This window comes from Aptenodytes patagonicus, chromosome 4, assembly GCF_965638725.1.
Source record: "Aptenodytes patagonicus chromosome 4, bAptPat1.pri.cur, whole genome shotgun sequence".
Lineage (NCBI taxonomy): Eukaryota > Metazoa > Chordata > Aves > Sphenisciformes > Spheniscidae > Aptenodytes > Aptenodytes patagonicus.
Genome location: NC_134952.1, coordinates 38,156,911 through 38,183,886, shown reverse-complemented (window position 1 = coordinate 38,183,886; position 26,976 = coordinate 38,156,911). Strand labels below are relative to the sequence as shown.

General features: G+C 39.0%; 1 protein-coding gene across 13 annotated transcripts in view; it reads left to right on the top strand.

The window, feature by feature from the left end:
* The window catches only part of TENM3 (teneurin transmembrane protein 3), a 432,264-nt gene that overhangs the window by 385,774 nt on the left and 19,514 nt on the right, over positions 1–26,976 (top strand). For 10 of the 13 annotated variants that reach the window (XM_076336476.1, XM_076336471.1, XM_076336468.1 and 7 more), the window contains 6 exons: positions 1,098–1,347; positions 1,769–1,789; positions 7,062–7,294; positions 7,849–8,003; positions 8,859–9,733; positions 26,231–26,406. In XM_076336476.1, the coding sequence (XP_076192591.1) occupies positions 1,098–1,347; positions 1,769–1,789; positions 7,062–7,294; positions 7,849–8,003; positions 8,859–9,733; positions 26,231–26,406 (1,710 nt within the window). The remainder of the gene's footprint in view (positions 1–1,097; positions 1,348–1,768; positions 1,790–7,061; positions 7,295–7,848; positions 8,004–8,858; positions 9,734–26,230; positions 26,407–26,976) is intronic. The other 3 variants (XM_076336477.1, XM_076336469.1, XM_076336467.1) reach the window with 1 other exon arrangement.

Here is a 26,976-nt window from a genome sequence, read left to right as displayed (position 1 = left end):
CAAAGTGCCATGTACTTTACATGGATTGTACCACGGAAAGACGTACTGTAACTTACGAGTAAAACCATAATAGCTGACCATTTGTAGAGTACACCTCAATGGATTCATTGAGAGATGTAATAATGAGGGTCCTGGCAACATTTTAACACACTGTAAATTCACACTTTTTTTCCTCAGACTGGAAATTTAACATAAAGCATGCATTTTTCTTCTCCAATTCCCTATGGAGGCTGTAAGGAAGAAAAATACTGCTGGAATGTTGCTTTGTCTTCACAAAATTACTGTTCCTTTCATGCCTCAAAGCAGAATTAAGTTTAAGAGGCAGGTTGGCCTGCCACCACATTTTTTTTGTTGTTTTGACATTTTTAATAACTGCCTATAACTGCAGACATGGTATTGAGGCAGACTTTGTTGCCAGAGGTACATTTTTATTGTAAGCTGAGTAAAGAGTCTTTTATAATGTAAAATTGAGGCAATCTCCAACTTTTTGAAGTAGCTCTTTAATTAATATTTACAATTTGCAGCAGTAATCCACTTTAGATTACATTTGACATCATATTCATAATTAGTTATAGTAGGACTTTAGGAATACAATTTGCAAATACAATTTTTTTCTTTTTTACAATATGTGCACAGTTGGAATTTCAATCACTTCTGGGGAATTTTGAAACTGTAAGGATTTAGGAACACAGACCTTGATTTCATTCAGTACACCTTGCATTTCCTTCAACATGACAGTTTTTATTCTGAATTATAACTATTAAAATTATTAACATTTAAAAATAAGAATGACTGAAAACTTGTTTGGGTTTTAAATGCTAGTACATTTAGTGTTTCTACTACATTTTATGTACAAGATAATTTAATGCTTTGTGTGTATTTTAGTGTGCCTGTGACTTAAATATAACTACAAATGTTTTAATAAAGTTCTGTTACTTGCACTGAGAAAAATATGGTGGTGAAACATTTAAAAGTCCATTAAATTATATTAATCAACTGAAAGAATATTTAGAAAACTTATGCATCATTTTATGTACATACATTCAAAGTTTTTATAAACTATTTTATTATTTTGTGTTTTTTATATTATCTGCCAGGAATCCTCTACAAAGGAAATGGTGAAAATCAATTCATATCGCAGCAACCCCCAGTTGTTAGTAGCATTATGGGCAATGGAAGACGACGCAGCATCTCCTGTCCAAGTTGTAACGGTCAAGCTGATGGTAATAAATTATTGGCTCCGGTTGCCTTAGCTTGTGGGATAGATGGCAGTCTTTACGTGGGGGATTTCAACTATGTTCGGCGGATATTCCCATCTGGAAATGTAACTAGTGTTCTGGAGCTAAGGTATGTTTTTTTCTCATCTCGGACTTTTGGAGTTGTGAATTACTGTTGCAAACTAAAGTATGGAATAGATTTCTGACATTGTGTAAGTTAGAGTTTCCAAATGCTTCTGGGAACAAAAAAAGTCAAGTCAAAAGATTTTAATACATTTGAAAAAGTATTTAAAACTGAAGTGAAAAAATTTTACCCTGGTAAAATATTTTAACTATGCTTATGTAATCTGTGAGAATTTAATCTACCCAAAGTAATTATTCTGTGGATTTTAAGAGTTAACCTGCGTAGTCGACATGAGCAGACAAAAGGCGATCATTCACCACTTCACTAACGAGAGCTGTAAATGTTGCCTTCTTTTCATCTTTTAACATCCTTTCTGAATGTTTTTCTAATAATGTTTTTCTATTCTTTTTTACTTGCTCCCACCAAGAAATAAAGATTTTAGACATAGGTAAGCATTCCTTAAAGAAGATTTATATTTTAACTGTTCTTTTTTCTTTTTTAACAAATGAATGCTTATAATGGGGAAGTCATTTCTGAGATGTATTATTAGAAAAGAGGAGTATTTTTCAAAAATAATGAGTTCATATGTTTTAGTTATGTCAGCTGTCAGGCTGTATCGTCCTTTCGGATACGAGTTCCTCTTTTCTCATCACTCTCTGTCCACAGCCAGGCTTCTTTTTATGCTTGTGTCTGCCCTCCTTCGCTGTCCCCTCATCTCTGCTCACTTCTATGCCTTGCTGGCAGCACTTTTGCTGATCCTATCAAAACTCACTCATTAATCAGATACCCCAAATACAATGAGAATGGCATATAAGTAATAAAATTATAAAAGTATCAAGTGAGTTCATTTCATTAGCCTTTTGATGTTGAATCTTTTCAGGCTCACATTTAACACATTTGTTTCTTTAAAGGTGAACTTCTCTTAATAATGAAAGTTGAAGTTGTCCCATAATAACACAACTCTAGGAGTTAAGATTTTAAAGTACACCAAGAATCATGACTGGTCATAAAAACAATAGTAATCAGAAGGATTGTAGTACAGCATTCATCCGTCCTGGCATCACTACAATAGTGGCAAGAACAGAAGAGAAGAAGGTAGATGCTTAGAATTGCTGTGCCACAGCAGCCGGTGCTGATAAGGAGACAAAAGCAGAGTTATGCTAAAATCTTGCTGGATACATGAAACCCTGCAAGGCTTTGTGGTGGAACTGCTAAGTACAGGGGCTCGGCAGCCCCGCTGGTCCCTTTCTCTCCCATTTTTGCTGCCAATCGTTTTCCTTCCTTGTTTTTAAATAAATCCCAGAGAGTCGTATCTCAGTTCTCCTTTTTTTAAAATTCACTTTGCTTTGGACATACTTCTTTATGAGGAAGGGTTTTATGTTTAAAAAAGTATGTTTCAAACATGTTAGGCAAAAAATTCCATAACTAAATAAGGTGTTTGCATCGGCACTAATGATCAGAATCGGGAGTTGATGCGCAGTCTAGCTGGTTTTATGTTATTTTCCAGGTGTGACTCAGAGGCAATGTCTTCTATTTGGTGGTTTTAGGTTTTCACTATTATGTTTAATTTACATCTGTTCCACTGCTTTTAAAAGAATTATATGCCGTATGGTATCACAAAGTTGTGATTGCAGCTGGATAAGACATTGTCGGCAAATGTATGGAATACGGAATAATACTCAAAATGGCAATTTGGAATGGACAAACGGGATTAAGGAACGGACGCGTAGTGAGGTTTGTTTTGCTGTGATTTAGTAGCGACGCCCTCTTCTACCTCTGGCAGAACTGTGGTCACAGGCTCAACTGCGGCGTTTCAGAAACTAGATCCCTGCATGTAAGAAAAGTTGGTGAAGGAGAACATTGAAGCTTTTCTCCTTTGTTCATGCCTACACATGCGGAAGCTCTGGGTAGCGAAATTGCAATCATATTGCACAAATTAGTGTAACAGCATTTTCACAGGCTCGTGTATCAGCTGTGAAGGTGGGGGTTCCTCCTGAGGCAGAAGGAGGCATAGAGGACCGTGGAGAACTGGCTCTGCAGGAGCTGTTGTGGAGCCAGTGGGCAGTGGGTGTAGAGCCCACTGTGCAGCCTGACACAGTCTACTACAAGTTTGAGTTTTCTCTCCCTCATACAACATTTTCCCAGTGTCCACTCTTAGCCTTAGGGGTTTGCTGCTCAGGGGCTTCCTAAGCCAAGAGTGGCATCTTTATGCTTAATATCCCCTGACAGCTTTTGATTCTATTAATTTAGCTGATTTTTATTTAACACGTAAACTTTTAGGATCCACCAAATCCTGTGGCCATGGGTTCCCCATATTAAGGACACACCGTGAGACCAAGTAGCTTCTTTTGCCTATGCAAAGTCATGCAGAGCCCTGTGAAATGTTGAGGAGATTTCTATTTAAATTGCAGTTTGGAAAACAGCCCTCAACAGACCACTTTGCAATATATAATTACTAGGTATCGAAACTAAGAAAATGCACTAAAATATGCATTCCCCAAGTAAAACTAATGAACAAGGCTAAATACTAGTTCAGATTCAGTTCAGATCTATTCAAGCATTGAACTTTCCTCACCTATAAACACAGTGCTTCAGCACAGAGTGATGTGCCTCCCACCTCAAGGAGCCCGTACTCTAAATTAGAAAGACAATGCAGATCAAATTTATCCCCTCATGTACCAGTGACCTAACATTTTTTAAATCTCAAAGCTGAACTGATGTCTTTATACACACTGCTGCCTGTGAGTGATTAATGCTGATAGGCATTCATGGAAGAAGTAATTTTTAGAAGGACTTTGAAGACAGGGAGGTCATTTGTAGGCTATGGCGGTATCCCAAGTCTGTAAAGAGCCAGAAAAAAGTTCAGCAAAACCTAAAAACAGCTTTGAGGGTATATGGTTTGGAAGGCACAGAGCGAATGGGGGAGAGAGGGGGACTGAAGCAGGAAGATTATTTTTAAAAAATTCGTGCCTGGAGAGTAATGCAGGTGATCTGACAGCTGAAGAATTAAAAGATCAGTGTAAGCAAGATAAAATTATGCAATGGGAAATAGATTATTATAGCTCTGTGCGCGTGTGTGTGTATGTATTTGCACACGTGTGTGTGCATTTCAAATTCGAAGCACTGTTACTATTACTTGGCATAGACAGAACAAGTTAATTTGTAGTCATTTGTCTTTATAGGAGCCCCTGTTGGTATGTAACTGCATGTTTTTCAGAGCTACTGACAGCAATTAGGCGATACTGAATGAGTCAAGAAGTCACTGACTGTGGATTTTACTTCTTTGCGTTTGTTGTTATTGGTAGAAGGCAGAAGCTTAATATTATTTCAAGCTACAATGAAATAGAATAAACTCTGTGCAGCTTTCCAGCTGCTGGCTGCTTATCCCTGTACTATTTTTGAGATCTGCATAGTGTGCATAGATGTTTTCTGGCTAGAAAACAAACGTGGTTTTCACTGGACATTTATTCAGTTCCTCAGATTGTACCTTGCTCCTGTGAATTAATGGGGCTTTTCTATCAGCTAAAGCTGCCTCAGCTTTTTAACCTTCACTTGAAAAGAAACGCTGAAGTTAAGCCTGTTGTATTATCTCAGAAAGGAGCCATTAGACATCTACATATGACAAATTGGAGAGTTTATATTGATTCAATAATAATATCCTATGCACTCCCAAACTTTGGAGTTTTTTTATAAAATGAGAAACTATCCTTAAATTATCAGCTGAATCTTTTTGTTTTGGTGAGGATACAGTACTCACTATGAGAACTTATCCCAAATAAGAAGAGCTTTGTCATTTTTGTTAGAATTAATTAAAATAGAGAAATGTTTTCATATTTATGAAGAAAACAGCTTTAAAAATTCTTTTTAGAAAGAAATAACTGCTAGGCATAAACTATTTAGTTATTGATTTGATGACTCTTTATTCCAACAATTGAAAAATATGATTGAGGCAATGTTAGATGAGTTGGAGAGAAGTACTTTAATTTAGATTTTAGTAGTATAAGAAAGGACTTTATTTTAAATTACGATGAAGTAAAATTTAATGGCACATTTTACGTTTTGCAATGTGTTTATATTTGAAGTGTCTGCAAAGTTTCTTAAAGACCAAAGTAATCATGTAAATGGGTATAATTTAATTTGCAGTCTGTAGAGGTATAAATAATTCGTACACTACATAGTGATCATATTAAATGATCTCTGCGTAAATTAAGGTTTTGAAAATACCTTTCAACGATTTAGCACATTGGCAATAATAGATTTTTAACAGACAAATTTAAAGTAAGCCTACATTTAATTGTTTTCAGACATGCTGTACAACACAGCTCTATAGCAGAGCTTTTTAAGAGGTGCTAATCACTGTGTATTTGATTGCATTAGTCTGCTTCACTTGGTTTCCTCGTTCTGAAGCAACATGTTAAAAGTCTTAAAACCAAAGAAAATCCTATTTATGTAACACATTTTTTCTGTGTTTTTGTAATTGGATAGCTATAAAAATCTGTCCCTGCTAAAAGACATAATTTGTTCACAAGTTGTTCCTGTTGGTCTCTTGTTCCTTGTTCCAAGTGGCAGTACATAAAAATGTGTTACATTAGCACAGTTATGTGTTTACCAAACGTGCAGTATAGCATTCTGCGAACAGATGTTTGGCTATCACCAAGACTGGTAGATCTGTTTAAGCAGCGCTTTTGCAAACATCAGAAGTGGGACTGACTGTTCTGACACTCTGCTTCAATCTATTAGGAGAGCATCTGAAATTACCTCCTGTATTTACATGGCCTTGTTTCAGCTCTTCCTGCCATAAATTAGGTCAGGAATCCCAACTGCAGTGGGTTAAGTTTCTACATCATAATACATCAACCGAAAAGGTACTCTCCAGGGCTGTTTTTTTCACCAGCAGGGGAGAAAAGACAGTAATTCTCAATTATGTGGCACCAGTGGAGAGGCAAAATGTACGTTTCTGGGAAAATGGTTAGCAATATATATTTTCACTGTAATAAAGACTGTGTTGGCATAGTTAGTGGTTTTGTGCCAATGTGTACAGTTACTTGAAATATGACTCTGAATTAAGAAGAACGGAAAAGCTCTGCTCAGTGCTCTGGTGGAAAAGATGACATTTCCTAATGTGTTAAATCATGCGTATCACGGCGTTGAAAGCAGTGGATTAAACAAATACTTATGAAGGATGTCTTATCTCTTGCCTGTGAACTAATAATATGAACTCTGCCTTATCTGTTTATGAATTATATAAACCATCCACCCCAGCAGCCTTATAGAAATCATCATAAAACAGATAGGATGATAACAGCAACAAAGTGTAAGCGAGGGCTGGGGTTCTGCTGCAAAGTTTGGAACTGGATAAAGGTTCCCAGAAAGCCGGGGAGTTTTTTAGACTCCAGTATTTTGATTTGGCCTATTACAGAGACGGGAGCTGTCTCTAATTAAAGACCATAGAACAGGCCTGTGAGCATCACGGACAAAATGGATCTTCTGTCCCAAAAGGATGAGTAGTCTAGATTGGACTGCCTGTGACACAGGCAAGAAATGAGAACCAAGAAAGGTTTTGGGGCCCCATCACCTGTGCCGCGTATGCCTGGAGCATCACCCTGGGTTTTACCTATTTATGCCTTACTACACACTGCGTATGAACTGAAGCCTTTTCTTCTCGATCCAATGTTCGGTGCAATTAATTACAGCCTATGCAATGTATATCCGTTTTACAGCAACAACCCAGCTCACAGATACTACCTCGCAACTGACCCCGTGACGGGAGATTTGTACGTTTCCGACACAAACACACGCAGGATTTATCGGCCCAAGTCGCTCACAGGTGTGAAAGACCTGACCAAAAATGCTGAGGTAATAGGAGGAACAGGAGAGCAGTGCCTTCCATTTGATGAGGCAAGGTGTGGTGATGGAGGCAAGGCGGTGGAGGCAACTCTCATGAGCCCTAAAGGTAAAAAGAGTTATCCCTCCGTAACTTTCAAAATCACATGAAAGTTCAGAGCAGGGGGCATGATCGTGTTTAATTACTGAACCCAGTAGTTGGTTCAAAAATGTGGTTTTGAGTAATTTTTTCCAACTGGAAAGACCATTGAGGAGGAGAGCTACAGGGGACCTGGGTTGATTTTTTAGGAAATATTTGGCTTTCATGGTTATTGAGCATTTTTAAATGATCATTTAGATTATGTGTTTGGCAGGCAACGGTGAAGATTTAAAATCAGTGTTGCTTTTGGTCCCACTTACCCCATTTTTCAGGTTAACTTAAAAGCTAGGCCCTTCTCAACACACAACAGCAAATGAACAGCAAATGTGATCGACAGTAGTAGATTTCATACTGAATATTGGTTTATTATGCAAAATATGTTTACAAGCTGTTTTACTACCTACTGCCTAAGACCATATTTTCTGCCCTTAATTTCCACTAGATACATACCAGTTACGCCCTTTGTTATGGATAATATATTCACTGCTAGTACAAGAAACTAATTTTTATTCTCTTCATTGAAGGAATAGCAATCGACAGGAACGGGTTAATCTACTTTGTTGATGGGACCATGATCAGAAAAGTGGATCAGAACGGAATAATATCTACTTTGCTTGGCTCCAATGACCTGACCTCAGCACGACCTCTAACCTGTGATACCAGCATGCACATCAGCCAGGTACATTTTAGCTGCTGCTAATTTGGAAAGCTGAGCTGGGGCCAGAAATGCAAATGCAGCTTTCTTGCCCCCTTAAAATAAAACTGGGTGGAGTGTGTAATGGATATTTAACAGCAGAATTTGGAGAGAAAGAAACCTATTCCAAGGGCATGAATCACAGTGTATTCTCTTAGCTATAAATGCTGCTGTATTCAATTTTTCTGCCCGTAAAGTTCAGTTTAGTTTAGAACAGCAAAACTATCAGCAGGAAACATTAAGTCTGGTAGTAAATACTGGGGGAGTGGCAGATCCGTTAGAACTATCTTGGCATGTTGATGTTTTCTGAATCACTAACATCCTTAGCCTACTAGAGTGAATGAGAGGATATATAGAAAAGAACATATTTTTCTATTTGTCTCAAGAAGCTTGCGTAGGTAAGAAGGGACATCACTGGTGGTATGTTTAAAAATGGAGAACAGTACGGTGTTTCGTAATTTGGAAGGTAGTAAGTTGGTTTTGCTATTACAAGAATAAAAGATGGGTACTGTCCTTAAAGTACGTATTTAGAGTTCGATATCTGTCTCTATTTTTATTTATGCATTTGTGATACAGAAAAAAATAGCATTTATTGGAGGGGAAATTCAACCTATAGTACAGTTCCAATGCAACTGGCTTTTTTTCAATAAAATAGATGTCTGAACATTGTTCCCCTTGCTTCCCTGAAAAGCCTTAGTTTGCTGCAGGTATTTTCATAGAAGTCTTTTTGTCGTGATTGGTTACAGCAGATGAAAAATATCCTTATAGCAGTGTCTAAAATGGAAGGTGAATTTAATCTGCACTGGTTAACTGTTTAACAAAACACTTCTCTTTGTTAAGGTTCGTCTGGAATGGCCTACAGATTTAGCTATCAACCCAATGGATAACTCCATTTATGTTTTGGATAACAACGTAGTTTTGCAGATCACTGAAAACCGTCAGGTTCGCATTGCTGCGGGGAGGCCAATGCATTGCCAGGTTCCTGGAGTGGAGTACACAGTGGGAAAGCACGCTGTACAGACCACGCTAGAGTCAGCAACTGCCATTGCCGTGTCCTACAGTGGGGTACTTTACATTACAGAAACTGATGAAAAAAAGATTAATAGGATAAGACAGGTCACAACTGATGGAGAGATCTCATTAGTTGCTGGAATACCCTCAGAGTGCGATTGCAAAAATGATGTTAACTGTGACTGCTATCAAAATGGAGATGGCTATGCTAAAGATGCCAAACTTAATGCCCCTTCCTCCTTAGCTGTGTCTCCGGATGGCACACTGTATATTGCTGATCTGGGAAATATTAGGATACGGGCTGTGTCAAAGAACAAACCCTTATTGAATTCAGTGAACTTTTATGAAGTTGCTTCTCCAACTGACCAAGAACTTTATATCTTTGATGTCAATGGTACTCACCAGTACACTGTGAGCTTAGTCACCGGAGACTATCTGTACAATTTTAGCTACAGTAATGATAATGATATTACTGCGGTAACGGATAGCAATGGGAACACTCTTCGTATCAGACGGGATCCCAACCGGATGCCAGTAAGAGTGGTCTCTCCGGATAACCAAGTCATCTGGTTGACGATAGGCACTAATGGGTGTTTGAAAAGCATGACTGCACAAGGGCAGGAGCTTGTCTTATTTACCTACCATGGCAACAGTGGACTTCTGGCAACTAAAAGCGATGAGACTGGATGGACCACTTTTTTTGAGTAAGTACATAAAATAAAGTCAGATGCCTTATAGTTTTATTGAGTTGTACAGTACCATTTGAAATATTTCTGGAGACTGATAAAGTAAATGTAAAGATGGCACTTGATAACAAAAAGCACAGAAAGATACTTTTTGTTTCCCATGCTGTCTTCCTCTGTCTGACTTCTTCTAAACATTGGGTCTGAATAATTTTAAATTCATTATTTTGAATTTCAGTTTTATATATTGAAATAATAGTGAGACATCTCACTCTTGTCAAGAAAGCTGTAACTCAGACAACCACAATTTTGTAGATTTGCATGAAAAAACTAGATTTTCATCCCATTTGCTCATTAGATTGACATTGTTCAGCAGCAAATACCGACAAGAAATTTCTTTACTGCTCAATATTTTTTTCTTTCTTTTTTTCTAAGTAAAAGCATGTCTGCATAGTCTTTTACCCAAAAAAAAAAGGTTGGGTGGATACTTTTTTGAAGTTGTAAAAGGTTGTGTTTCACTGAGTGGCGAATACGCAGAAAGGATCTCTTGGATGACACAGCAGGCTTTCACACAGGTGGACCCGGGCAGAGGAAGCTGAGAAAAGAAATGTGGGCTGTGGGGGGAAATGTCATTCCTGTAGGAATAAACTGAAAACACAGAGATCACCAGCAACGTGTGGTGTGCAGGTGCGAGCACAACAGCAGGAGGTATTAGTGGAACAGTAGGACTTGTAATTTTTCCAGCCTCAGAAAAAAATCTTTTTAGTGAATTGCTTTACCCTGTGTTACAGTCATTAAGTCATCAATGCCTGTTCACAACAGCCAGATTAGCAAAACATTTTACAGAATCCTCAATTACATTGACTAAGGAAGGACATGACAATTTATAGATAAACTAGTAGAGCCTGAGAGATCACGTATGGGTTTTATAGCCAACTTCATCCCCAGATGAGCTGAACTATAAACTGATAGGCCAAACAAAATGTAACAAAAATGCAGCTTAAAACACAAACAATTTATTTCAAAAAAGAACGATTTAGAATTAACACAGATTTTTTCCAGTCATCTCTGTCAACTGGAAAAATATGTGTATTTTTAAATCACATGAAAGACGTGCTAAGGTTGGGTAAAAATGTGTCTATGGAGGAGTGGAAGATGTGGAGTTAGTATGATAAGTAAAAGTGTTAGAGGGCCCTCAGCTGAAGTATTCAGGATTACAAAGGGCATCATGAAAATCCAGTAAGTCCCTCTCCTTTTTCTTTTTTTTCCCCTCTTCTTTTCTCCTATCTTTATGATGAAATGCAGTAGCAACTGCTGCCAAGGTCAGGGCCTAAAAAAAAGCTTTCAATTCAACACACATGATAAAGAAAATAAAGTGCCGGTGTCAGGCAGTGGCAGCAAAGCCAAACATCTGTGTTCTGAGATAAGTTCACGTTTCTGTCAGCGTACATTTGGATGAGGCAGTGTGCAGGAGGACTCTGAGCACCTGTATCTACTCTCCAGCCTTTACATATGCCCGTCAGAGACACAAGAGCAGCAGGTGCTGCTTCACTGCATATTGTGTCCTGAAGTGGAGACAGGGCTAGAAATGCTGATCCCTAACAAAGACAGCAGGTGGAATGGCGCTGCTGCCAGTTTTAAGGTATTCTTACAATAATCTGTAAATTGGCAGGGCTTTGGTAGTGGGCACGTTCCCAAAGCATTAGCGCACGTCTGTAATACTTAATTGTGCATTGGTGCATCCGCTGCGTATCTTTTTAGGTCCTGCCAAGAGGACACAGAAGCACAGCGAGGATACACAGAGACATGAGAAACTGTTCGGTCGGGAGGACATGTGTTCTCCTTCTCATGAGTTAGCCCTGTCCTGTATGCTGAGAGACCAAAGCACAGCTTCGGATGGGCTGGGAATAGTCATCCATTTCCACAGAGAGTAAATTCGGTGTTTAACTGTAACACACACAACCACTTGTTTCCAGCAGGCGAGCTGGGCAAGGCAGTCAATTTGGGGGATAGTGAAGTCCCTTACTGAAATTAAGGCATCTGCTGGGTACAGCAGGCACTTTAAATCATGCTGGCATTCATACTGGCTAATTGAGGACCCAGAGTTTTAATCAGGGCAGTAATTTCTCACCATGTTGCCTGTAGTTTCTGTGTAGCCTACTGTGGTGTACTGCAGAAGTAGCTGATGGCTCCTGAATGTATCCTAATGGCGTCTGCATGATCACAAAAAAGTGGATATTATATTCACTATTAAGTGGTTGATAGGTCTATATTTTTCATCATAGGTAGAATCTAGAGTACTGTGTATCACGAAGTACATTGTTATTTACTGTGTCTGTAAATAGCCATCTTTCACACCTGACCTGCTTTCATGCAGACTTTCTGGTCTGAGTTAGGTTATGTCCAGCTGGCTTACAGAGAACCCAAAGGGCAGGCTATTCCCTTCGGTAAGTATTAGTATTATTTCCAAACTGCTGTTTATGCACTTCCTAAACAATTACCTCCGACCAATGTCTCATTAGAATTCCCAAGCTGAAATAATTAGGGAGAAGCTAGGCAACTTCACTCACCCCAAATTTGCAAGTGTATGAGGCTTTTGGGGAAGCAAAGATACTAATCTCCTCCCCGTAGCCATGGTGAAGAAGTAATCTGTTTAATTGCAACAAGGAAGATTCAGATTAGACATTTAGAAAAACTTCATGGTGAAGATTTTGGAGCCCTGGAGCAGACAGACAACGATAGTGACCCCTTGCCCTTCACAGACTGTCTTTAAGAACAGATTAGACATCTTTCAGGACTAACTCAGGAAGAGCAGATCCTGCCTTGGGGTAGGGGTTGGACCACATGACCTCTCAAGGTCCCTTCCTGTCATGTTTTCTATGATGCCCTGTACAAGTTAATACCAAAAATAAAAAATTGCACTGATTATGTAAAGCTACAGGGAATAAGCGAAAAAAAAGCACCATGTTATTTTTCTTGCCAAAACAGCATTCTAAAATACATCCATCGGGCATCATAGCTGCTTACTTCTTTTTAACATAAAATCCCCATGCACCAAATTTGTGTCTGTATATTTCCCTTTTGAAGAAAAAGTAGATATGAACATGACTATTTTGCCATTTTTTATTCTAGGATCAGCAAGCATTATCGTGACTTTGCTTTTCAGTGCTGATGATTTGTAACATTAAATCTGACTGGGCTGTGTTTCCAGAGGCTTCTGCTACTATTGCCAAAATGGATGGAAACCATGTGTATCGTATCAGGGCTTGTGTGGGGGTGACATGATGTACATACGTGTGTGTGTGTGTGTGTATCTCCGTCCCAGCTTTTACCTATTCACATTTGTAGGTAGTGTGGGCTAAAAAATTTTCAGCTGAACAGTTTTCTGTTGAAAAAAAATGAAGTCTTGTTAAAACAGAAAGGTTTCCCTTGAACGTCAGGCAAGGAGTAAGAAATTAGGAGAAGAAATCATTCTGACTTCCTTGTTCTATTTTAGTAATAGCAAAGTATTTCAGTTTCATTGCTGGATGCATTTTCTTTTAATATCGGAGTCTATTTATGTATTTTATTTACTCTATTGTATTATTCAGATTCTCAAAATATTTTGGGAAGGGGATAGAATTTATGTTCCATGGTGAATTTAGACTTTCTTCCCACTCAGAGTTAAAACTTTTCAACTGTTAGAATTTCCAGTGGACTAGAAATGTCATTTTTCAGCTAGCTCTGAGTGTGGCTGGGTTGTTTCACTCTTTGGTTGTCACACATCTGTTTAAATGGCAGAAGTTACACTGGAGTAAAAATACTGCATTTTTAGTAATAAAAAGTCTTTGGAGCCAATTCAGTAATAGCTTTGTTAACTAGTCTCTTGTGCAAATCTCTTTGTACAACTGGAGCGTGGATCCAAAGAACTTAGATCATTTCAGTTGAGTTCTCAGTGATTTCAGAGCAGATTTATGAAGACTATTTAATCTTTTTTTCCTTTTTTAGAACAATTTTTCAGTGAAAAGAGGAAATCTTTGAAAAAACACTGTATCCCAAAAATTGGCAATCACTGCTCTAGCACATATTAAAGCATTTGGACTTGTTTCTTTTCATGGCTTTTTTCCACAGTCTAAATCACACTAATACCAGATCCAAAAGAAGTTTACTTTTTTATTTCATTTAGTCTGGACGCTAATTAAGCTGGAGTTTATTTTATTTAGTCTCCACTTTGCCTGAAGAAGGGAAGGACTGACATACAGGAAATATTTTTTTTTACACTCTTTGTGGTTTTTACAGTGAAAATTGCAAGTACTGACTTGAATTATGTGGGATATCATATAATCTCTTTTGTGTATTTGTTTACAGACTTTGATTTTTTTAATATCTTTATGGCAAAATGGATTTCTAAATTCCTATTTTTTTAAGGGTTATAGTTTGCTGATCAAAATTGACACTTTATATTTCAAGAATGCATACTTCTGTAAACTACTGTTAATAAAATTTGTAGTAACTGTTATCTGTTATCGAAGGTCTAAAAAATTGCTGAATAAAAAAGATATTAAAAGAGCATTCACAAAAACGATTGAAAATACACGCATACTAAAAAACCAATGGAGCCATATGAAGCTAAAAGTCCTCCAGATTAGGTTTTATAATGAAATTATAATATTAAACAAGGCATAAGAGTAATCAGCCTAATCAAATTCTGTTGTTATAAAATTGTGAGATATCTGAGATGGAAACTGTTAAGTATAACTGCATATTATGTATGCATAATATGAACATTTAAACAAATAAGTCTTAAAAGTTGAACTAATTTTATGCATATTAGCATTTTGGAAGTGACACTTCCTAGGTAGCCTATATGACATTATTTTTGTGCAGCAGTTTCCATTCTGCTTTCACATACAGAGAGCTAAGCCAGGTGCACAGAAGGAGCATTTTCTCTGGACCTAAGTTTTTGAAGTATCAGAAGTGAACTCCTAAAAAGCCTTGGAAGTGCCGCTGTGCAATCACTCAGTCGTGTAGGAGGTCAGACCCGCCCCCAGCCTGCAACCCCAGGTCTCTGCATGCCAGCAGTTGCCAGCCAGGCTTTAAATTCAGCTGAAAATGGGTAAAAAGCTCGCTATTAATTGAAAGTTTGACGATGCTCAAGAGGGCAAATTATTCCAGAGAGAAAGTTGCTATTACTCATGATACTTAATCTGACCAGAAGCATAAGGCAGCCCTCTGAGAAGGTCCCAAGCATCTTGTTCAGCCCCACTTCTTCTGAATCATGTCACTATCCTGAGTTACTCCCTGGGAGCCGCTGGAAGCTGAGCATGCGCTTAAGGGGTTGTCACAACCTCACTGCTCTCATTCAGCTTGCTCCATGACTACTTTGTGTCACTTCAGCTAGGAGGTTACAGCGAAGTCTTTGGTTGAATGGTTGGCCTGCTGCCCTACCAGCCTCTGGCTGCTTTGTGCTCCTCAGGTTGCTCGAGGAACTGGTAGAGGCTGCTCTGAGAGGGAGGATCCCTCCAGGGCAAGAAGACAGCCTTAGCTGTCTGGGCAGCACCTGCTGGGGCTGGGCTGTGCTGCTAAGGTTGCAGTCTCCATGCGCACTGGTGTGCTTGGCACTCCGGTCATCTCTAACAGCTACATAGTCCTTAGAGGTGGTTTAGGACAAATTGTGGTCAGCCCAGCGTCAGGTGTTTGGGATCTGTCCCTGGTGGTCCCAGCCCAGGTGCTTCTGCAGGCTGCTCTGTACAGAGGCAGTTGTTTCTCCATCTCACAGCTCCCCTGGAAGGTGCAGGCTGCATGTGCTCTCCTTTGGCCTCCTCTAACCCCTTTGGTTAAACTTGGATCACCTTCACCTCCCTTAGCGGTGAATTAATTCCAATAGCTACTCTTTCTTACCTCCTTCCTGCCTTCTCTCCTCTTGCCTTCCTCTCCTTTTAGGAGCAATATCAGCAGGCAGATCTGATCCAGACCAAGACGCCTCCTCCTCCTCCCTGCAAATTCACTGCCTTTCTTCCATGTCTCTTTTTTGCTCTCCAGACCTTGCCCTCCTACTATGTTTCCTTACTTTCTTACCTTGTATATTCCTCCTTCCCATGTCTCCCATCATTTCTCTAAGGCATGTTTGGTTTCCCTGCCTTTTCCTTTCCCAGCGGTGCATTTCTTCTCAATCCCCTCTTGTATCTCTTGACAGTCCATCCAATGCTTCCCCAGGCACTTCATGCCCTGAGCTCATTTGTCTTCTCCTTCCCCTCCTCCCTCTCCAGCTCAATTCTTGTCTCCAAGGGAATGCAACAGAAATCAAAGAGAGTGACATTAGCAAGCAGAGCCCTTACAAGTTTACTTTGCTCCCACAGTTAAATTAACAAGCTTTCCAGCCATTCTGGAAAGGTGGTGAAATCACACAGAATGTGAAATCCCTACGGTAATTTTATAGACTAGAGAGAATCACAGGTAAAAATCTATTTTTACTGCGTGCTGCAGAGTATCACCCTTTGCATGTTACACCTTTATTAATGCATTCAGTGCTGTGGTTTCCTTAAAACTGTGTGATGCAGTTGGAATTGTTTAGTTTCCCCACGTACCAGGCGCATCATCTGTAACTGTCGGCATTTGGCAACAGGGAACAGATGATATTTTGCAGTTTCCTCTTGCTTTATCTTAATGCATTGCTTGTGGAGTCTGACCTGGAAATACTGAGATTTGGCTTGCAAAAACTCCATGGAACTTCTACTGAAAGGTTTAATTTAGATAAAAGTAAGTAGTTAATCTTGATCAGATAAAAATTATCCCCCAATAGTAGTGTCAATTCACTTGCACTTTTACTGTATATTAAGATGTTCACAATTCAGTTTTCATAATTAATATTTCTGTACCATTTCCTGTAACATTTGTGGGGTTTTATTTTCCTATAACATTTGTGTTTCTATTTGTGTTCATTTTTCTATTACATTTATGTTTCAGTAGTATGAATATCTAAAAATGCCTAGTCTTTTTTCTTGCAATTTTGGGGCTTTCATTCTAATTTGATTCTGTTTTCTTACAAATACCAGAACTTTGTACAAAATTGTAATCTATATGTTTTATTCATCTCTAAACAGTATTCTCTGAATGTCCTTGGTATCATAGTGCTTTTTAGATATCTTTCTCCTTTTACCATCAACAACCTTCTATACCTTCCGCTTTTACTGCTGCTTCTTGCTTCATCAGTCTAAGACGTAGTGGCTATAAAGTAATTAACTCATTAAAACAGTTTTGTTCAGCCAGTTTTCATATTCTTGCATTGACTTTTGTGGCATCACACGAGCCCTTGATTGCAAACCATGACTTACAAGTGCAATGTCTTTAATCTTCCCATATTATATTTACTCAAGCAACAAAAGACATACTCTCTCCATTCTTAACCGTCTCTGAACTCTCTTTTTGGGAATATTTTTGAGATATCCAGTCCTTGCATAAGTGCCTCTTTATCCACATTGCCTGTCTCAATGCAGCATGCAATACATACATTTCTCCCTTAAAGCACATTTCAGGGATTAGCTGGTTCTCTGGTAGTCAAGATTTGGTGCTTCTCCTCCTCTCAACATGGCACAAATTGAAACTTTAGTAGGCATAACCCTCTCTCACCATTTCATGTAAACCCGTGGAGGCAAGGCTGGCCAAAAGGTGATTAAAACACTTCCCTCTATTCCAACAAGCTAAGTATTCCCCCGACCCAAAGAGAGCTTGTAGGGAAAAATATCAAGCTGACATGTTCGATTTGTGCATGGCCACAAGCTGAAGAATGACATGGTTTTTTAAACCTTCCCTTAGATACATCAATACTACACAAATACATACCCATGTTTCATGCAACATGCAATTTCTGAGAGGAGCTTAGTGACAGTTGTGCTTGCTGACCGTACTTAACCATGTTTCTTCTTTAGATAAATCATTAAAGATATTTTTTAAACTTCTAACCTCAACTTCCTTTTACTAAGAAGAGAGGTTATGATCTCACAATTTTCTAAACTGGAACTGTAACTCAACTTTACAGTAAATTTCATAATTATAATACAACATGCTGTTACATACTTCAGTCTTGTGCTGACAGTGGAGCACACAAACTTGCTGTTTCAGACTCAACCTGCTTAATAACAAAGCAGCCATGTTAAAAATAATCCATTAGTAGATACCATTTTTTAGAAATTAAATTTTTTAGAGAACTGTAGTGTGTCCCCTGATTGCTCTGGTATCAGTAGTATATCTCGTCTAAGAGACGTTTGCCCATTTCTTCATTCTTGAATGTTTACTGTTCTTTGTCCTTAGAACTAGGCTAAGTAATAAAAGCAGAACTGAGAAACCATTGAATAGGTAATAATATCAAAATAGCAACACTGAAGACACATATCAACATTATTACATCTTACATGATGAGAAAGGAGGAAGTGCTTTGATTTCTGTCAAGAAAATCAGCATGTGATGTCTCTGTGGTTTTGGGAAGCACTTAGAAGTAAGGATAGTTCAGCAAAAAAATAGTATTGTTCCTATTAATGACATATATGTCCTGCATTGTCAATCCAGTCAGCTCTGATCAGGCTCCTGAAAGTATCCGTTTCGCTTCTGGCTTTATCAGGGACTTAATAATACCATTTTTTCAGTTATTGACATGTTAGTATTCTTGTCCTACGTTAATCTTCGTCAAACAGAAGTCAGGGAGGTTGTAGCCAAGCTAGCTCGCTCTCCTTTACACTCACTTCACGGGGGACCCGGTGTGGTGAAGGTAGAAGGGCAGCTCCAGACTGCATGTGAAAAGGCAGCACTCTGTTTTCAGTCATGCTGTATTCGAACACACATTCCTCATTTTCAAGCCTCATCAAGAGATTTGGTCTTCCTTGATGTCCCCGGTGAGGCCCGACTGATCAGCTCTTTAGGGAGCCTACAAGGCACATGCAGTTCACTAATTCCCTCCAAAGAGGGAAGAGTCTGTCACTTCTGAAGCCTGCATTGGTTGGGTGTGACTCATGCTCCGAAGGAATAAGGATGTTATTCTAAATTAACCGTAGAACCTGAATCTAGCAATATTTGTTTACCATCTCGGTATTCCACTGTCCTAAAAGAAAAAAAAAAATACAGCCATATAATTTTGCTTTCCTTTTCCTAAATTTGCTTTTCAAACTTAATGCAATTTAATAAGTTCATTACGTCCACCTTTTGTGACCCTGTAAAAACACCCTCACAGAGTTTTTACCTTTCAAAATGAAAAAAAAAAAAAAAAAGAATAATTAAGGGGAAAAAAGCAACATTACAGCTTATTCTGTGAACAAAATGTCTGGCCAAACAGACCAGCCTTACCTCCTTTTTTCACTAAAGGCCTATGCAGTCAGCTCTGATAGTGTAAGCAGACCTTACAGCAAGGGACAATCTGTCATACAAATATATATACACCAACGTTTCTTTTATTTGAAAGGCCATACTCTGGTATTTATATCGACAAGGCACACAGTTTATTTGTACAGTAATAGATGAGCTAAGAAGGGGGGGAATGGGGGGAGTGGCACAGAAACAAGCCAGCAGCCTCAGGGAGCCCTGAGATTAAAGACACTGCGTGGGAAGCTGCTGCGGGGCAGGAGCTGGCTCTGCACACTCCGGCAAAAACCAGAGTCCGGCCCCTGCAGACCCCGCGGGGCTCGGGGGCAGTGAATTCCCATTAGAGGGAAGTTGAAAAGCGGGGGATGAGTGTTGAGGTCTTGTAGATAAAAGCCTGGCTACTGTAATTTAGTCTCATCTTCGTAAGGACAAGCCCCCTTCAATCAGTCTTGAATTGGCTGCACTCGGTTCAAAAGGGTATGCGCTGCTGAGGGGCACCCCCAGCCCTGGGAATCTGCTCCATCCTCAGATAAAGCTGCTCATTTAAGCCACACCGCCTCCATCCCACTGCTCCCGGTGCGCCCCTTCCCCCTTGCACATACACCGGAGTTGTTCTTCCAGCTTTTTAGAAAGCACCATCATTAACGCTATTTATTTATGCGAGTTCTTGTGCATGTAAGGTATGTGTCAGAAATGCAAGTTATGAAAGATTTCTTGGTTTTGTGAATCCTTATGAGAATATATACATGGCAGATGCTTATCACAGCAAACAGCACGGTGTGGGAGGATTGCAACACCGTACAGCAACGAGAGAAAAGTTCGGCAGTCTTCTGGCAAAAAGTAAAGCAGCAGCCCCGGCATGATAAATTCATGTATTGCTTCTTTCACTGCAAAGCACCGCTCCCCCCAGATACCTGTCTCTGGAAGTCATTTTGGATTAGGCCGTGAAGGTGGTCAGTCTTACTGCAGCACAAGCACTGAACTTGCGCTTGTTTGCCTGGTTGTGCGATGAAGTGGAAAATGAGCATCAAAAACTTGTCCGTACCGAAGTGAGCGAGCTATCGTGAGGGAAGGTGTTGATTCATTTCTTTGAGCTCCCTTTCCAACAGACACATTTCCTGCAGTGATTTTCATTTAGAGTGTGCCTGTTGTTTTGCAGATGAGTTATGGCTGTCAAGAATGGCCTATTTAGGTGAATTGTTCACGTCTGGTGTGCTGAATGCCCGTTTACAAAAAAAGACCGAAAACTATCCTTTTAACGTTATGACAAAATAGACACACAAAAAAAGCCTCAAAAGCTGCAGTTGTAACAGGCAAAGGTGAAAAGAGAAATTGTCAATCACCTTCTAGCTGAGGAAATCTCTTCATTAAACCTGGGCTGAAAAATTCGTCCTGACCACGTTGCTAAGATAGAAGACCGTTACCTGAATTATTTAACCAGCTGTGCAAACAGTTCTATGAGACTTTCCCAGATGAAAATGGGATAAAGACCCTTTCCCCATGGAGGGCACCCATTAGATCAAGGGACAGGAAAAGTGGACCAGCTGCTTGAATTTAAGCTTGAGTTGTTTGACACTTGGTTGAGCAGGACAGAGAAATTTAGCTGATAGTAATACTTATAATGCCCTTCCAGCCTCTGTGGTTTTGCGAGTTTGCATTTTCTGCCCAAATTCCATTAAAAAAAACAAGTAGAGAGAGAGATAAATTCCTGTCCAGAATTGGACTTTGGGCTGCAGTTTACTTTAGGTCCTTCCTAGAATCATTCCTGGACCTATTTTCTGTAACTCCTATTCATCCACTATTTTCTCTGAGCTAGGGACAGCAGAAAGGGAAAGGGAAAAGGAAAAGGAGTAGAGCAGGAAGGAAAGGGAAAAGAAGGGAAGGAAGCTTTTTTCCCATATATTTAAAATTCTGCAAGACTGGAAATAATATTGAATTTTCTTCTTATGCTTAACAATATTCCAGATAAGAACAAAGGAAAAATGCTACCCTTCTTAGACAATAGTCACGTTTTTTAAAAAAAAAATCAATCCACTTGTCATAATTTACAAATCTACTAACATACATCAAATTGTCATTTATGACACATTTGCTTCCTTCTTGTTAAGCAAAACAAAACAATATTAGCAAGACATACAGCTATCTTGGTGTTTATGGTTCCACTTTTATAAAAAATCTCTCTGTTGTATCTCAAAAAGAAGTTATAGTTTAATATTTTGGGTTTCCTGATACATTTGTACTGTGAATTCACAAGCAAGATGCTAAACCTTCTAAGACGTCAAATACACTATGTGGAAATAAAGGAATATGTGCATACAGTATTTCAATTAATAATATTTTTAAAAAGGCAGGTTGTAAATGAGTAGTTATGGATCCACTGAAGTGTGTATTTCAATGAGACTAAAGAAGAAATGCCAAAAAAAAAGGAGAAATCATTTGTCTATCCGTGCATCTGTAGATTATTTTCATTTTTTTCATTCTTAACAGACTCATTCAATCACTCTTCAGACAAATAAAAAGCAAAAATGCATATCAAAATGAGGAAAGCAACTCAGAAATGGAGTAAAGGGAAAAAAATAATAAATTTCATTATGCTGAAGTTGAGAGTCTTCTCCTCTCTTTCAACAACCCACAAAATGGTTAAAGATGGTCAGAACTAGAGCTCCCAGTAAGTTGCCGTGCCCTATTTTAAACCAGTGGAGGACAGAAGGGCTCCATACAGGTGATAAAATGATAATAAAAGCGATGGTATATAAACTATGGGTTTGCTTCCTTTTGATCAGCAAGATAACTATTCTGTTACTGGTTTAGCAATGCAGTGATACCCTACCAAGGTGGCTTCTCTTTATTGTAGTTTTCCAACTGTGAATGCACTATTTGTGAGGGACTAAACATGCAGTATGCTACAGGAGGCTGAACACAAGTGAAAACATATTTCAAACCGACAGTCTTTAATGTTAAAGACAACGGTCCTCTACGTAAATGTGAACTTAATGGCCTCAATAAGCTGAAGGAGACATTTCATTGCCAGGTTAGGACAGATTTTTCAGTCTGTGTCAACATGGTGAGTACACACCTAAAACAACAGCACGCTGCACTTCTGAAAGTCAACTTTGAACCTTCTGTTCTCGCCTGCCAAGAAGCAGCACCTTGGTATGTAAGGCTTCCGACGAATAGTTTGAAACAAGTAGGGTAATGTTCCATAAATTTTTTAGCCACTCTTGATAATTCGAGATGCATAGAGGAAATGCCTGATGTGTGTTGAGTGAGAATGTAAGAGTACTTTTCATTTTACTGTCAAAATTATACATGTCTATATTATGAAATGCATTCATGCCTCATTTCTCTATTACAGTATCCCAACTAATAGTATAATCTGTAACCAGTCTTTAAAGAAATATGTAATACATATTTGCACTGTTTGTCTTGTTATCTGAAATGTGCAGGAACCGGCGTGCCTTGCTCTTCAACCTGACATGTTTACAATAGCAAAAAAAAACCAAACAGAATTTATTTTCTTTAGGAAGTGTGCTGCAGAGGTCTGTGGAAAAACAGTATCAGTCATAACTTTGCAATTGGCTTTAGCAGCAACCATTACGATACACTTCATTTCTACAGCTCCCTATTTTATGTTGAAGTAACTTCCAACATAAAACATTAATAACGCTCTGCAAGTTGGGGTTGAGCTAAGTGTGCTCCAAACTAAGATACGATGCACATGAGAAGCAAGTCAGAAATAAAGAAAGTAGGGCATTTCCATCTGTGACAAGGCTTACCAGGAAGTTATCACTGCAAAGTGAAGTGTCCTACATGGACTAGAACAAAGTGGTCTGGGAAGGAATGTAATTAAAACTAAAGGAGATGAACAATGGAAGAGAGACTTCCAGCAGGTGAAGAGCAAAAGGTCAAGAATCTGGGAATCTGATAATCATTATCTCTGAGAAATTCTCACTGCAGAAGGGGAAAACTATCTGGCAGTGGCAGATCATCCTAAAGAAGAAAAAGAATTTGATCTAAGGGGAACTTCAGCTAGCGGTGGTGGCAGCTGCCCCTGCTGCTGTCTTCTGTAGTTATTGACCGAACATGAAGATTGTTACGTTAACGCAAATGGAAATGAGTTGATGGGATTAATGCACATGAGGTCACGCCCAGTGAGCAAGTTTCCGTTTTAGATTCTTTAAAAGTTTATGTGCGACTTGCTCTTGAGGAATTGAAGAGGTTGGTTGAACGGCTTTGCTGTGGAGCCTGGCATAGGAGAAAGATCAGAGGGTTCCGCGCTAACACGTGTGCCTGAGCTTGTGTTTGGATGAAAAGATCAAAGAGGCTGTGAAATGCCAAATATAGGCGCTCGCCCTCTAGACTTCAGAGCTCACTCCTTTTACGGCAATTTCAATATGAGAACACTAGGCAGATAAAAGAAATCTCTCAGTCTAAAACTGACAATCTCGGATGAATAAATTCACCTTGGCAGCAAAATGCAAGGATATTTGGATGTAATAAGAAAAATGGCAGAGGAATGCCCAAAGGTATGAGTGATGTTGCTATGCTGAGCATTGATAAGGCTTTCATTGTGGACAAAAAGATACCAAGTATAAAGTAAGTTTAGTATTCGGTGTGCTGTGAATAAAATGAAGGACACACATTACAATCCATTGTAAAATGGAATATGTAGTGAATTGTAGAAAGACCTATTTCCCTTCTTTCTTTTTGTTCCTGGCTATAAAAGTATGAGAAATCCTATTCTTACCTTTCACATCTCAGCCACATTTTCTTCTTGCACTAGGACGCCTGAACCAAGCAATCATGGCTTTTAAGATTCTTCCAGCTTTAAAGTCATGTTTTTAAGAACATGAGCGTGTAGCATGATTGTTTGCTGATCTTTGAACTCTCCCCCACTGTAATAGTATTAGCTGCTTATCTCCGGCTCATGATGTGCTTTCATGTATTTGTGAAAGAAGGCACCCGTTCAGGAACTATAGGCACAGAGTCAAAAAATAATAATGTGGAAGCAAGAATGCATAAAACCAGAATAGCGATGTTCAGCGCCGCATACTGCAGTGAAGCCACACACTGTACTGAATACTGCTGATGTGTAGCGTTTTCCAGCTCAAATGGTATACTCAGAAATATGATAATTAACTTCTCTCAAATACTGTGATTCAAAGGGTGAAAAGTTCTTCTTACAGGGAAATCTTACCTTCTCTGGCTTTAGTATGCATTGTTTGAAATAAAGACTAGTATTTGGCTACTGGAATCAAAGGACGCAAGTAATTCCCAACAAAATAATTTGATACCGTTTTCAAACATAAAGCGGAAAATAGAAAAGGACACTAATTGGACAATATACGTTCCCCTGGGAGTTGAAAAGGGAAGTTGTGCATGAAAAGAAAATAAGTTTCTGGAACTGAGGAATGCGACTGAAAGTCATGAATAGGCTAGCAGTCACATTCACGCACAAGGAACGTTGGTATCTTTGTTTTGGTTTCCCACATAAATGCAGTATCTCGGCTTGCCAAGTCCAGTATGTGAAAAAGAGCCAAAATTAGGGCTAGAAACATACTGGAAGAAAGCCCGTTATCTTGAAATGTACTTAACTTCAAGAAATAAGTTTCCCCACTTGATTTCCCTGGCTTGCAGTATGGTTTCTGATTTTTAAACATTCTTTTCTTTTTCCTGTTGCTAAGTGAAAGTCTCATATAAACAAAGGAAATTAGCTGTGTTAAAAGGATGGAAATGACTGTATGCAAAAAGCTGTCAAATCTACAGAGTAAGCAAGCTGGAAAAAAACATTTCTTAACCTAATCCTTTCAGTTACAGCAATGCTGTGCAGTACTCATGCTGTTGAGAAAGTTAGTGTGTTGTGGGTTAAAACTGTTTGGAATTAATTCTCTCAATTTAAGAAAAAGAGTTTCTGTAGCCTCAGTGATATGCTTGGGGCTTTTGGGGGGTTTTTTGGTTTTTTGGTTTTGCATTTCTTTCCCAGAAGGAGTAATTTTGATGATAATTGTAAGCATGAAGTGTCTAGCGCACTGTGTGGACCTGCAGGGTCATGTTCTAGTTACTTTAAGAGACTAAAGCTTCCTTCAGCTTCCCACTACACGGTCACGGGAGAGGGATGAAAAACTCCTGAGAGCAAACAGGTCATAGGTGGGCTGAATCACCCTTTGGATACTTGTTCCTCTCCGTTGCAGGTACAGGCAGGCTATACTTCTAAACAAGGAGCCTCAGCTGAACACCTAGGCTGATGAATCCAGGCTGTAGCACTGGAAGAGCTATCTTAAAGGCAGCTTTATGACCTGAAGCTCACATAATGCTTTACCTCTCTATACTGTGACCACAGTGCATGTTTGGATATGAGCATGGGACTCGGGTCTCGTACCAATGGCATTAATAGCTGGAGTATACCTAACACAGCATACGAAAAGACATGGTTTAGAAGTCATAGGTCTACTTCAATTACAGAAATTGTGTCTACCGATTCACATTAAAAGGATATATAGCCCCTGGTTTAAAGAAGTGTCAGTGGAACCAGAAAAAAAAGCATCTCCTGCATGGCTTATGCCACAGTTCTCAAACTATGATCCACAGGCAGGTAATGAGTTATATATGCTAGCTTTTCTGATTTCCAGCTACAAACAGCTTAAGTAGATTAAATATTACCACAGATTCTTTCTTTTAATAATACAAGGGATGTTAAGCACTCAGGAACAGGAGGGCAGGTGGTCTGCATAATCGTTGAATAGGAAGGGCCCAAGAGACACTCTTATTAAGATACCCTTTTTATGAAAAAGTTTGAGGATTCCTACAATAACAGCAAAATCTAGTCCAATAATAGGGAGTGAGTACAGAATGCTACGGAATTTAGCACCAATAAATATGCTCCCTTTGAAATGGTGAATTAGATGTACAGCAGGATCTGGTCACACTTCAAAGAGTAATATGCAGAGCTGAAGATCCATCTGTTTGCTCTTGCTATCACCGGTGAGGCTCCTGTATGTTAAGCAGTCTTTTGACTACTTCAAAGCACGTTTGAAGTCTTTGCTGTGCCTATCCCATGCACAAAAAGCAAGCGTGCCTTAACAATATGAGTAGCTGGTGTTTTTGTTCATTTTACTTGTAAATGAAAACAATTTGTTCCTGCTGTTTCATTTCTGGACTCTTTTTTTTTCTTTTTTTTTTTTTTTTTAGCTATGATAGCGAGGGCCGTCTAACAAACGTTACATTCCCAACTGGAGTTGTCACTAACCTTCACGGGGAAATGGAAAGGGCCATTACAGTGGACATTGAGTCATCCAGCAGAGAGGAAGATGTCAGCATCACTTCCAACTTATCATCAATTGATTCTTTCTATACCATGGTTCAAGGTACTGTAAACAAAAGATTTCTCAGCAGATACTGACCTGAAAACTGTTTTCTTATGGGACAAGCAGCTCCAATCAGATGGGTTAGAGGGAAACTTTAGAGGCATAGTGTTTGGAGGAAGAGGTGGTTTTATATAAAACCACCATGTATATAAAACATACATGGTTTTATGCATATATAGAAAGAACTGTTTGGGGAAAGAAGGAGTTGCAATGAAAGTAGAATTAAATATGTTTTCTAACCAAAGAGCTTTTGTAAACAGCTATGGGAAGTAGTCAGAATACCTACTTTCCATTAAAAGGGAATCTTGGAAAGGAGAGAGAAATGGATTGAAAGGGAGACAGGTGCAGAAATAGCATGAAGTGAGATTTTAGCTTTAAAATAGCATGTGATGTCCCAGCAGCCACATCCTTGCAAAAGTCAGTAGTCACAGTGTGCTTATGATTAGGCCAAAAATGCCTAATGAAACAGCAGAAAATGTGTTTTGTGCCAGTCCAAAGAATATACTCTGAGGTGGGATTTTCTTAAGTGTTTAAGCGACTTTGAAGGTGGGTCCCAAAGGCATTTACGCT